Source organism: Dasypus novemcinctus, chromosome 10 (assembly GCF_030445035.2).
Source record: "Dasypus novemcinctus isolate mDasNov1 chromosome 10, mDasNov1.1.hap2, whole genome shotgun sequence".
Classification (NCBI taxonomy): domain Eukaryota; kingdom Metazoa; phylum Chordata; class Mammalia; order Cingulata; family Dasypodidae; genus Dasypus; species Dasypus novemcinctus.
Window position 1 is genome coordinate 37,550,626 of NC_080682.1, and position 14,626 is coordinate 37,565,251.

A 14,626-nucleotide genomic window follows, 5' to 3' on the forward strand; every position below is an offset into this window, starting at 1 on the left:
ACACATGTATACACACACCAATTGTATCATATCAGCTACTTTTAGTCACTCCCAAGACTGAGACTGATTTTTCTTTACAGGAAATAGGTATTTGACATATGAGTTATGAGAATTTCTATCCAGTTGACTCCAATTATGTAAAGTTATATACTTTTATAACTGTTTACTCGTCTTTCCCTATCTGAAACCTTTAGAAAAGACATCACTTGAAATGGAATATATCTGTAAATCACTTTGCCATATTAATATACATATAAAAATGTTTGGAAAAGAATTCTAGGAATAAATTGTCAACAAAACTATTATTTATTGAATCCTAATGTGGAAATGGCTGTCCAAGTGCCAAACAAAATATACATATGAGTACCACAGAGTCCTTGATTTGACCATATTAAATCAACACTATACTTCTATGAGGTAGGAAAAAGCAAAGAAAATTATCATTAAATGGCATATGGGAATAAATCAATGTATCTGTAAATACATCCTCAGATATGCCAAGATGCTAAGGATAGTTATTTGTATATTTGGCATATGATAATTTCGTTAAATGCTGAAGAACAAAGAAGCAGCAGCTAACGCTTCTCTCAGGACACATACAGGCTAAGTTTTTTTGGAGAGAGAGAATTATTATGCACATATACATTTTGCTTTAAAAAAGAATCTCAGTAAATTAATCTTTGATTAATTTAAATATGATGTCTCAACTCATTCCTTTGATTGCTACAAATGATTCATGCATGATAAAGGCAGTACTGAATGATTTTGTAATAATGCCTGGAAGAGTTCATTCACCTGTGTTTACATTAAAGAATAATTACTAAGTTCTGCAATTCTCACTAAAAGGAACAACAAAAAAATATTTTTCCCTTTAAGACTATAGATTCATTATTGCCAGAGTAATTCTGCTAGATTTGAAAAGCAAATATCAATCTCTATATTTCTAAACTACCTCAGAATACTACAGCTAGAGCTTCGTTTTTCTTCACAAACATATACACATACACACACACTCATTTGTTTATTAAGTCTTTGAAATTATAGAGGCACAGTATAATTACTTGAAAATTTATCTCTGGTATTTTAATGTAGAATATACTCTTCTTATTAAATAGATCACTCTTCTATATAATCAAAAATCAAAACCATGTCTAATCACAAATAAATGATTTTAACTACCAAAGCAAAATGACCCCACATCATTTAGAGATTTCTGTACACTTTTCAAATATTGTTTGTACTTCATTGAAATGCCCCAGTCTGTTCACTGGGGCATATATTTACTTTTATTAGTTCTAACCCAATATTTTCACAGAGCCTTTACTTTCATTAGTTCTGTATGCTTTCCTGCTTTTCTCTCAGGCTATCAGCAGCCATTCCTTGTGTTAGTAAATTTTAGGAGAACCTATGTCTTAATATCTTAATATTCTACTCTCAGTTTGCTACTATCTGAGAAAACAGAATGCCCAGCCATACAAAACAATAATTTAATATTTTTTACAGGTTACCAGATGGCAAATGTTCACAGAAAAGTGATAAGACATACATTTCAGGAACGGATCAGATACCTCTTTTCTTACCTCTGTATGTCCATGCTCTGAAAAACTGATGTGCCTAAATGACTTCCTAATATAGTGATTCTATATTCAATACAAACAAAAAAGATTATAATTCATGTCCCAAATTTCAAGGTTCCAAGTCATCATTTAATTTCTGTTATGCCATTTGAGGGTGCATATTCCCAATCATTACAGTCATTGAATGCATGAAGCCAATTGTCAGGGAAATAGTTATCTATGTATGATCCTCAAGAGAGCATTTTTCATGTCTTTGTTCCTCAGACTATAGATGAGTAGATTCAGCACAGGAATGATGATGGTATAGAACACAGAGCCCACCTGTGCCTGGGTCAGGGATGATATGTTATCAGGCTGTAAATATGTGAAGATCAGGGGCCCATAGAAGACTGTTATACTCAGGAGGTGGGACACACAGGTGGAGAAGGCTTTCTGCCTGTCTGCAGCAGACTGGATCCTTAAAATAGATGAGATGATGGTGAAGTAAGTGATTGTGATGATGAGAAGAGAACTAAGGAACGTGAACCCAGCTAATACAAAGATCACCACCTCTGTGCTGAATGCATCTATATAGGACAGGGCCAAAAGAGCTTTGGTGTCGTAGAAAAAATGATTGATACTGGAATCACAGAACACCAAACTGCTTATCACCCAGATCGATATTAGAGAATTTGTGATGCTTATCACATATGGCATTACTCCCAGTCAATTGCAAACTTTCTGGGACATGACTACTGAAAAGAGTAAGGGATTGCAGATTGCTCATAAGCCATTGAACCCAGAAGGAAACCCTCACTGCACAACAAACCAACAAAAAAGTATATCTGGACAAAGCAGCCAACAAAAGTGATGGTTTTCTGGTTGAACTGGAAATTGACCAGTGTCTTGTGTGTCACAGCAGAGGAAGAAAATATGTCAGTGAATGCTAAATTACTAAGGAAAAGGCACACAGGTGTATGAAGCTAAGGTCAATTCTAATTAACATTATCAATCCAAGATTCCACAAAACGGTGAGTAGGTAAATGAAGAGGAACAGAAAGAAAAGGCTAACTTGTAGTTCAGGGTGATCTTCAAATCCAGAGAGGATGAAGAGTGTCACCTCAGTGAAATTGGATCCAGCCATTTATTTCAATTCAGCCCTTAAATTTACCTGTTGCATATCAATAGCGCAAATCAGAGAAGCATTCAAGTCTAACGATCTAGTAATCAGAACCCACTAAAACTCAAATAATGAGAGTAACAGAACACAATTATTTAATGACCTAAAGTTAGTTGATAAGTTATACATGATTTTCACTTTTTATACAGATTGTCAGGCACTAATAAAAATTTCTAAGTTCACGTTTGTGGGAAATTGGTTGTACTTCTAAATAATTATTTATATGAAATTATTTGAAGAGATTTTTACTCAGACATATTATACATTGCCTATAACTGTTGATGGGCCTAAAATAATACCCATCGAATCCTGTTAGAAAATATAAAGCTCATTTGGGAAAGGAAGCTCCATAATCTGTGAATTAAATGATAAACTTGTGTGGGAGCCTTATTTTCTGAACACCTAACTGCTTCTTTCAAGGTTATTTTAAAAAGAAGCAGAACAATACTTAGTTCCTTAGACTGAATAAAACTTTATTAGATTTTTCAAATAAAATAAAATAAAAATAGAAATAGCTTGCTTGTTTGACATGTTTATGCAATATCCTTTTTCTATATGCCTTTTCTCTCTCGGTAAGCTACAACCAAATAAAAAACAATATATGATTACTTCAAACTGTTTGTGGTTTTGTGTGATTAAAATAATAAAGATGTATATTTACCTAGCATATCAGATAACAACCAGTTCACTTCCAATAGTGATTTTTATTTATTTATTTTTCTCCCCTTCTCTGCCCCGCCTTGACCTGGTTGTCTGTTCTCTGTGTCTATTTGCTGTGTGCTCTTCTCTGTCCACTGTAGGGTGGCACTGTGTGGGAGCGCAGCGACAGCAAGGGTCGGCTCGTCTCCAGGCGCCGGTGCGAGTCGGACCCGGGTGGCGGGAACGGGCGTTAAGGCCCTCTGCTTGGGGTTCGGGCGTACTGCCCGCCCCTCTGCCCAGCTGCACCCGCTTCCCCCTCAGTGGCCTAACCCCGCCTCTCCCCCGAGGGTCACCGCCGTGCCATGACAGCCCCGCCTCACTGCCGCCGAGAACCCTGGCTACCCCGTCTTCTGCCCGCAACCAGTGATGCACCCCTGCACGAACCTATCAGCCGTCTGCCACCCCCCGGCCACGCCCCCTGCCCCTCCCCCATCTTCGCCCTATATTAACCGCTGCACTTCCTGAATAAATCAGACTTGCGCACAGATCCTGGTCTCCTCGGTAGTCTTCTTCCTACCGTGCGTCCTCTGCACCTTGCCGGCCCCAGAGCGCCTTCTCGGAAGGCCCCTCCGTGTGTTGCAGCCCTCCGCCCGAGCCCACACCGCCCCTGCAGCGGCCCTCCGGGCGAGCCCACACTGCGACAGTCCACTTCTGTTGTTGTCAGCGGCACGGGAATCTGTGTTTTCTTTTTGTTGTGTCATCTTGTTGTGTCAGCTCTCCGTGTGTGCAGCACCACTCCTGGGCAGGCTGCACTTTCTTTCGCACTGGGCAGCTCTCCTAACGGGGTGCACTCCATGCGCGTGGGGCTCCCCTATGCGGGGACACCCGTGCGTAGCAGGGCACTCCTTGTGCGCATCAGCACTGCACATGGGCCAGCTCCACATGGGTCAAGGAGGCCCGGGGTTTGAACCACAAACCTCCCAAGTGGTAGACCGACGCCCTAATCACTGGGCCAAGTCCGCCGCCCTCAAAGAATGATTTTCAAGGCAAAGATTAAAAGCCTAAAAACAGTAAGATGAATTTGATTTAAATATGAAATCATTGAATTATAATGTAACATTATCTCTCATTATAGAGAACTAATTTCCTATTGCAAGAAATGAAGATTAGTTTAGTTTTCACATAAAGGAAGAAAATATTAATTAACGTAACCTGGCAGCCTACTCCCTCAGTCTCCCACTCACAGGTTAAGCAGTCGGTCCTATAGGTAGTAAAAAAGATGCCCAAGAAAGAGCTAAGTCAATACCAATTCAGCACTAAATTCCATTCCTTATTTGGCAAAGGGGAGCAGATAAAAACTAAAATGGTTGGAATGTGATGGGGGAAGCAGTTAATCATGAACTTTTGCACAGGAAGGTTAGATCATCTTGGATAGGTTGTAACTTCTGAAGTATCCAATCTATGGAGAAACAGAGGAAGGGCTTGCATGCTAAGTTTAGGAATATAAATTGTGTCATTCTTCTTTGTTTGGGGTGCCAGCCACATGTTCTGGTTGTGCACCCCTTCTTACAAGATGGAGAATAAATTATTTTCTTCTCCACAATTGGGTGAGCCTTATTTTCTTCCAGAAGAAGAGTTCTTTCTTACACTAATAAGATTGACATAAATATTTGATAAATAAATACAATTGTAACCAATATGTGCAGTTTGGTAAAGTTTGATTTAGACCTAAAACACTTGGTTGAGTAATCCAAAGGGACTTGATGATATATTAAATATACATTTAGTTTTCCCATGTTCACAAGCATTGCTATTTATCCTTTCATTTATTTAGTAAGCATTTATCAAATGAAAGCATTTTGTCTTGGCAGTCATAAAACATACTTTTCTTAACACTTACTGGAAGATGCAGACAAGTTAAAAGAAATGTTTCTTAATGTAGGAAACACATACACATATTCAAACACAGTTATGGAAAGAATAGGATGATGAAATTAGATTTACTGGATATGCAGTTGTCCAAAGAAAATCTCTTTCTTTTCAAGGTATCTTGTAATTATTTTCATGTTTAGGATCAAACAGTAAGAAAAGAAAATTTGCAACTCTACCAAATTCACTATTAATTTTTTGGCATTTAATTATATTTGCTTCATCTACAATTTGGAATCCTGTGAATTGTCAATATAATGACTTGGATCTGCTATTATTGTGGCTAGAGATGCTGCTGCTGTTGTTGATGTTTAGCTGTTTCTTATTTCTTATACACTAGACCAATATCAATATGATGATGATGAAAATTCAATTTTTTAAATGACAATACTATTATGTATATTCCCATCCATTTTGGGTAGAAATTTAAAGATAAATTCACTGTGGTAATTTTTTATCTTTATATGACTTCTGGAGAACTAAAGTACTTAATTTTCAACTCAAGACTAGATTTGTATTTTGCATTAATTCTGTTCTTATTGTATTTCTAAAGCAATCCCATGAAAAAGAATTGTCATTTGAAATTTAGTTTTTTAAACAGTCTTATACTAGCATACATCCTCAAATTTCCAAACTCTTCTCATAAAGGAATTGGTCAATTAATATCTTTCATCTCTTGAGATTTATATTTTAATTGTAACCTAAGGAATTTACTTAATATTCCCAGAATACACTCCCAGTGAAAATACTTAGATGTGCATATTCCTCGCTTTTGTGTGTTTCAGTCTACATGGCTGCACAAAATTGAGAAAATTAAATGATATAGCTTCAAAACCATTTATATAGTAAAATAGGATGTGTAAATACTAGTATAACAGAATATATTAAAATGACATTTTGTACTTTCACTAATTTTACTATACACCTATTGTTTATGTTTGCTCCTATGTGAATGATATACTTCAATAAAATACAAAAAAAAAAAACCAAAAAGAAATCCAGCAGAAAGAATAAAAGAAATAAAAAAAATATGTTCATCAGATTTTTTTGCATATGTGTCTCCAAGCACCTACAAATATATACCACCACTATCACCACCACCAACATCATCAATATCATCTGTAAACCTTTGGAGATTTTATTATATGTCAAGCATCATTCTCAAAACTCTACATTTAATCCTATTGCAGTCCATGAACAAGGCACTATTATTCTACCATTTTATTGATGAGGAAACTGAGTCAAACCTTATTAATTTAACTAATTGTTAAATTTGGAATTAAGTCTAGGCTACTTGTTTTAGCTGCTGATCTTTTTACAGTCCTGTTATACTATTCTTGAGTATTTATTGAAATCTTTATGTTTTGATAATTATTATCATCACTGTCATCAATGTTCTTATTTTATTATAAGAGCATGTGTGGTCTTGGATCCTGGGATATTGATCAAAGACAAAGGGAATTATATTATTAGTAGACATGTACACAAACTCTTTTATAAAACCCTAAAATGCAGTGAAAGTACATGTGAGAAAAATGTTAGAGAATCTCAGATAACTACTGCTTCCAATTGGGCTTGCCATTTATCCCTTTTAGCAAGAAGAGGTGAACTTTTGTACTTACTGATTTCATGGTGTTAATATAGGTTGAAATAATATTATCATCCATGTCAACTATAAATAAAGAATACCCCTCATATCTTGGATTAATATTTATATATACATGATTTTAACTTGCTAGTGAAAAACTTCTCCCAATAATTTGCTGATTTTTTTTTACTGTGATAGATGGTAAAATTTATAAATAACTCTAGATTGTTTTTACTTATTTAAATATTTCAACAGGAAATATACTAAGATATAATAGGTGAGAAAAGAATCCTGTTAAATAATTAACTCACCTATTCATTCAACAAACAAGTTTTGAACATCTATAATATTCTACCAAATGACAGTCACATTCCCAGTAATCCTGGGACTATGAAGTTGAATAAAATACTGTTTTTTCCCTACAGAAGTAACCGTTCTAAAAGAGGAATTAAATGTGAAAACAAAATTTTGCAGTTCCTTTACAAATGACAATGTGCAGTGGTAGAACAATGGAGGAAGTAATCCAATTTCCTTAGGGATATTATAAAGAAAATCTTGAGAGAGGTAGGGATTCTTGATCTAGGTCTTTGAGAATGATAATTTTCTACAGAAAAAAAAATTTAACAAATTGAAACCTTAAGGAAAGTAGTATGATCATAAACTTTCTACCGAGATAAAATTGGGATACATTAAAGAGTAACTAGTCAGGCTACATAATGAAAGATATTAGGAAGCTATTTCAGTACTTAGGACTAGAGAATGTGAGCCAACTAGAGGAAGGCAGCATAAATGATTAATAATGAAGAGAACATTTATTTGAAGAGTATTTGGGAGACAAAAGCAACAAGAGCTAATCCAATAAACATTTAGAGAAAATAAAAGATATCAATTGAAGGTGACTTGCTAGGAATCTGGTTTATGTGACTGAGTGTATAGAAACACTTCTATCCAGGCAAAATAAAAGAAATTAAAAGAAGGAGTAATGGAATGGAAATACTAGTTTTAAAATGCTGAGTTTGAGTAAAGAAATATTTTTCTTGGGTTGGATATTTGCATTTTATTCACTTTTGGATATAAAATGCTCAAAAATCCAACAAAATTGTGAATGTATCTCTACCCAGACATTCTTAGTTACTGCAATTTTCTTGTTTTGTTCTTGAGGAACAAATCACTAGCACTGCCTGAAACTTAAGATGACACGACTTTCCTAATGAGTCTAATGCAAACAACTTTTTTCATCAAGTTTGGTTTCTTCATTAGGAGCAAAATAGATTATAAGGTCCCATTCAAATCTAAATTTCTGTGATTCTTGAAGAACATGGCAGAAAAAAAGAGGTGCTATTAAAGCTTTTTCCAAATTCATAATTTATGGTCTATTTAATGAGGTAATGAATACCTCATTGTTGAAATGACACCCTGAAGCCACAAACATAATCATCTGTTGTTCAAATTCCTCTCTACAAAAGCTTACTGAATTGTCCATATTTTGCTTGACTCTTCCAGTTATGGGGGTCTTCATCTTCAGCATAATCCCACTTGACCTTGGGATATTATACATAGTAAACCTTATTATATTGCAGGGACAGATGCCAGACATTATATATCTTGCCATAACCCACTGAATGTACTGGGAGAGAGGTATAAATTAGAATGTAAACTATTATCTATGTGGTGCAGCTGTACTCCAAAATGTATTCACCAAATGCAATGAACGTGCCACAATGATGAAAGAGGTTGTTGATATGGGAGGAGTGTGTGTGGGGGGGTGGGGCTTGGGGTATGTAGGAACCTCTTATATTTTTTGAATGTAACATTTTTTTGTGATCTATGTATCTTCAAAAAAACACAAAAAATGATGCGGTGGGGCTGTGGGGAGTGGAGCATATGGGAAACTCATGTTTTTTAATGTCCTGTTTTATGTGATCTATTAACCTTAAAAAAAGATAATTTTTAAGAGGTGGGGTGGGGGTGATGGGGTTGAATGGGACCTCATATATATATATTTTTTTAATGTAATATTATTACAAAGTCAATAAAAAAAAATAGGAGAAATTACTGCTCAGTTTGGCCTAAATTTAAATATTGAGATTCAAATTATTTATAAGCAGTACTTTTATAATGCAGTATTCATATATTTGTACTCTAACAATTTTTGTTGGCAAATGATAAAATGTAATTTAGATGAGGACGAATTACAGAATAAAATGAATGTATATTTCCCTTAGAAAACACCACCATCTCCCTAACAATCCCTGCTTATAATTTGAATTTTTACTTTTAGTATTTCCTTATGCAATTGTATTAATACTTATCAAATTCATCTTGCTCACGATCATTTTATCAGTACTTTTTATATACTGTTCACAGTCCCTCATTCTTTAGCTTATAAAAGAGTCTATCAAATATTTTATCAAAATTGCTTTACCATAGAACACTTTGACATACTCCATTGTTTATAATTTTATGACAAACATTCTTCAACAAATTATCTTTGGCTGCATAGAATTATACAAGATTTTAAATTATTTTCTAAGATGTTCAGAAATAGAACGATATTGATTAAAGTGTATATGGATGTTTAGGGCTTTTGTGTGAATGTGCAAGGTCTACAGGCAAAGCTTATATTGATTATCTGCTGTTACTGATGCAGGATGGCTCCAACTCAGTATGCCTTGGAAAGGAGTGAAATTAAAGTATGTAAAAAAAACAAACAAAACAAACAAACAAACAAACAAACAAACAAAAAAGTCTACTGTTAAAAAAAGTCAGTTTGTTTCCACCTAGCATGTAAGCAGTGAAGATATTACTGTTATGCCTTTGATTCAAAATTTTTAAAAGTCATACAATTTTTCCCTTGAAACCATTTAAAAGAAATCTAATTCTTTTCTCTATGACATTCCTCTAATAATAAAAGACATTTTTTTTAATTTTTGCCCTAAACCTTTAATTCAGTGGTTCTCCAAATGATGTTTTTATTATTTTGTTACTTTACCCTGCAAAAGAGCTTAAACAAATTGGAACATGTTAAAAATGTAATATATACAACTATACATATTAATTTAGATTTTTTTAGCTATAGTTGAATAAAGGAGAGCATCAGCACCTTATCATACAAATTATATTTCTATTATAATGTTTTTATCACCATGGCATTGTTAAAAGTCTTTTATTAGTAATAAAATCAAGATATCTCTTAAAAGTTTAGCTATAGAATTAAAGAAAGAGAACACATTTCATATCCATACAGTAGACTTAGATTAATTTATTGTTTAATTGTTAAAAATCATAAAAATCTTGTCAGAAACAGATGGTCAGACAGTACAGAAACAGATAAAACGCACTTTAGGAAATCTTTGACTGGACAGGGCTCCAAATAAAGTTATATAATTGCTGGAAAAGCTGTATTTGTAATATAAGACCTTGCTAGGTTGGAGAATTGCCTTTGGGCCATTTTAGAGGCTAAAACCATTGGGAAAATTCCTACTAGCAATTTATAGCTCAAGTAAGAAATATTTACCGATATTTGAGTCCTTCTCTTTTCTAACATTGTCCCTAAACAATAGCTTTATATGCATTTTTATGTTATTTCAGAAAGCCTATTACCTTGTGTCCCCGTCTCCTTCCCGCCCAGTATTGTCAGCCGGCGCTGCCCCTCCTTCTCTCCTTCTCTGTCTTCCGCCTAGCCGTTATCTAGACAGCCCACACTTTCCCCTTCCCCTCCCTTGCTCCTAACCCCTTAGCCGCCTACTGTCCAGTAACCGCCTACTGTCCAGTAACCGTCTACGCAAGCAACAGCACCTGCCGGCACCAATCAAGTCCCTTTACGTATCCCTAGACCCTATAAAACCATGTCCCCTTCTACAATAAATCAGACTTGTGCCTAGGGCACGTCTCCGTGGTGTTTTTGCTTGCACCGCGCGTCCCCCGTGCCTGAGCGAAGAGAGCGAGGGCCCAACGGCTTCGTGCCGACTCCCCTCCTCTCCTTTAACCGTGGGGCAGCCCCCGTCCGGAGAGCTCACCCGGCCATCCACGTCGACCCTCCCGGAGGCCCGCAGCTGCCCACAACCTTGGATTTCATCCCCTAACTTTTATTTAACATGCTTCTATTTGTGTGATTCTACACTGAAATAGGTCCAGTGACCATTTTCCCAAATCCAATTATTTAGGAAAAATAATGCAGAAACTCTTTCCTCAAATTGTTTCTGATACAATTAATTGATAATTTAGGGAAAGAAAAACAAGATCACTCATTGTATCTTCATTAATTTTCTCTTTGTTGGTTTTGATTTTTTCTCTTCCTCCTTGAAATTTACATATATATATTCATTTTTAAATTGATTAGGATATAATAATGAATTTCTTAAGTAAACACAAAGTTTTATTACTAGAGGACTTAGGTTCTATACAAATCTATTGGAAAATGATTTGACAAACTCCCAAATAATGTGTTTATATATGATTAACATTAATAGTATTAATTTCATGTTCCTAATATTTAACATTAAGATTAATAGGATTAATCTTAGATTAATTGAAGATTAATAGGCTTATTCTTAGGTTCATAATTTATTAGGAACCTATTAAAATAAAAAATCTAAAAGTGGAGAAGTTTTACATATAAATATTATTATACTATAAATTGCTTTGTGAAATATAAAATAATAAGTACATAACACCAGAAGATGGATACCTTGATAGAGCCAGTGCAGATATAATTATTTGTGATAATTCAGAAAGCTGCTATGACATGTCATAAGGACTTGAATATTGGCCTATGGTTTCTCTTTTGAAAACTTGGTTATAATAACCACATCCTATCAAAGTATATCTATGTGCTGATGTGGCGACATGAGACCAAAATATTTAACAAATGTAATTATTCCTGAAGAAAAGAGAAAGAAATATACATTTTTCATAAATCCAAAATTATTGTTTACTATACATTGATAATGTGTCATTTAACAACAATGGTTTGCTCTCCTAACAATTGGAGTGATAACAATGGTGCTGGAATGAATTTTTGATGCATTATTAAGTGAACAGAATAACAAAAATCATATGGATTTGTGACTGAAAATAAACAATATGGGTGAAAATTATCAATGTTTTTTAAAGCTGTCAGCATTTTCAAACTATTATATTTATTTTAATAGTTTATAATGTTCGTTGACATTTCCTGAAGGCTATTTTTGATGAATTCCATTGTATTTTTAGTAGAATATATTTGCATTGCTATTTTGGTATATCCATTAAAAAACTGAAAGAAGTGAAGATGTCACATAAAAATTTAAAAATTATTTTTAATTAAGTAATCTAGTTTTCATATTTCTAAACAAATATGGTACACTAAAGAAATTTAGGAAGTTCTGTTTGCTTATGTAAAATAGAGAGGCCTGTGCACCTTTATATGGTTACATGCAGGTTTTAATTTTAGCTCTAAAATATTGGTGTTGTCTTGGATAAAATTTAACTCCTTTGTTTACTCATCTGTAAAATGCTTCAGTTCTTGGAAGAAGGAAAATGGAGTGCACGCTGTGTAACTAATTGTCCCCCAATTTTATGTGTGTGTACATGTGTACATTTGTGTTTTGTTGTGTGTTTGCATGATTGTCTACCTACTAGTTCTTCTATATTCTTTTACCAAACTGACAATCATATTTTATAACTAATCAATTCAGAGCAGAAAGGTATCGATTGATTATACATAAAGTTAATAGAGATTCAAAATAATATTCAGGGCATATAGTCACACACACATATTTTTCCAAAGTCAATATTGAGTATATCTCTTCACATAATCTTCTTTGAAAATACCTTAACCTTTTCACCCATATCTCCTGTAGTTATTTGAACTATGAACCTACCTATAATGCCATTACATAGTCTTTAAGCTTCTGCTTGAAAATTCATGTTCACTGAACAAATGTTTTTCTCTTAAAAATTCTTCTAATTGCTTCTTTGGTCTCTCTGTTTCTCACACTATATATCAGAAAATTTAGTATTGGCAGTAACAGAGTATAAAACACTGATAGAATTTTGGCTCTATCCTTTGGGTAGCTAGAACTGGTTCCAAGATAAGTAAATATCATGGTTCCATAGAAGAGAGTCACCACTGTCAGGTGCGAGGAACATGTGGAGAAAGCTTTATATCTGCCCCTTGCAGAGCGTAACTTCAGGACAGTGAGAAGGATACCAAGGTAGGAGCTAACCACTATCAGAAAGGTGGTCACAGATGTCACTCCAGAGAGGACAATAAATAAAACCTCACTGTGTTGGGTATTGGAACAAGAGAGTTGAAAAAGCAAAGGGATATCACAGAAATAATGGTTAATGATATTGGGCCCACAGAAGGACAGACTGAGCAAGCCACTCAGGTGGGTGAGAGAGTTGGCACAACCTATTAGGTAGGAAGCAGTCACAAGGTGGATACAGAACGTAGGAGTCATGAGACCTGTATAGTGCAGTGGGCGGCAAACTGCAACGTACCGATCATATGCCATGGCAGCCAGGAGAAAGCATTCACTTGTCAGGAACATGTTAGCGAAGGTATACTGAAGGAGGCACCCCTGGTAGGAGATGGCTTTCTGTCCTGCCAAAAAGTTCATCAGCATTTTTGGAATAAAGACTGAAGAATAGCATAAATCCAAGAAAGCCAACTGACTAAGGAAAAAGTACTTGGGGGAATGGAGCTGGGAACTAGCCAAAATTATTGTGATAATGCAAATGTTGCCCACCACAGTGATGAGATAGAGCAGGAGAAACAGCACAAAAAGGACAGTATTCAGTGCAGGGTTTTCAGTCAGTCCCAGAAGGATGAATTCTGTTATCATAGTGACATTTCTGTCAGCCATTTATGTGATTCCCCTAAAAGAAATACACAGAGAAATGCAGGTAAAAGAAAATAACCTAAAATTACACTTTGTATGTATGAATTAAATCTACCACCATCTTTAGAGAACTACATGGTTTTAATTGTTTTAAGTAACAATCCCTAGTAAACTAAATTCACACAATCCCTTGGATTCTCCTAACAGGAATGTAGGTTAGGTAGAGCAAGTTCAGGGGATGGATTCTAGATAACAGTATATTCCAGATTCCAGAACAAAAAAATCAAGGACCTCATAATTTAAGGAAGAGCAGACTTTGTCAGAGAACTCAATATTTAACAGGTATATTTTTTGAGATCTCTGAAAAAATTATTCTGTATGATAGATTTTTAATTTAGATAACTAATAAACATTACACATATATTAAACAGTAATATAAAGGAAAAACTATGTGTTTGTACATTGCTTCAATCAATAAAACAGACTATTCATTAACAAAGTAAATGAGAGTCAGTGGAGTCTGGGAAAGAGAAAAGAAAATAAAGCAAAGATTTCAGTCATAACAAAGTTACTAATTTGTCAAAACTCATTTATTCCAGGATATCACTCTTTGCAATTACAGCTGATATGGTCATTTCATCTAATGCTGTCCCACAGCATTTCTTATTCAATACCTTGTATTTGTTCACATCAGATTTTTTCGTGTCATGATTTCTTTAATATCAAATCAGAAAACTTTCTCTTTATATTTTAATTACCTGTGCTGAAAATTTCAAATCTGATATCAGGAACAATATGCTTCCAGAACAGTCAATCATGTTTGATTTGTCCTTTCAGCATTTCATCCAGGAGATGTTAAATCATTAAACTGATTTTATGTCAAGCTTTATCATGTAACACCAAATAC

At 34.6% G+C, this 14,626-nt stretch overlaps 1 protein-coding gene and 1 pseudogene across 1 annotated transcript; both read right to left on the reverse strand.

Annotated features, from left to right (window-relative positions):
• Window positions 1-1,778: 1,778 nt before the first annotated feature.
• On the reverse strand, window positions 1,779-2,700 carry LOC101434943 (olfactory receptor 8I2-like; annotated as a pseudogene).
• Window positions 2,701-12,804: 10,104 nt separating this feature from the next.
• LOC101429117 (olfactory receptor 5J3-like) lies at window positions 12,805-13,743 on the reverse strand. Its single transcript, XM_004483946.2, has one exon. It carries the CDS (start codon window positions 13,741-13,743, stop codon window positions 12,805-12,807), a length of 939 nt encoding a protein of 312 aa, XP_004484003.2.
• Window positions 13,744-14,626: the final 883 nt, after the last annotated feature.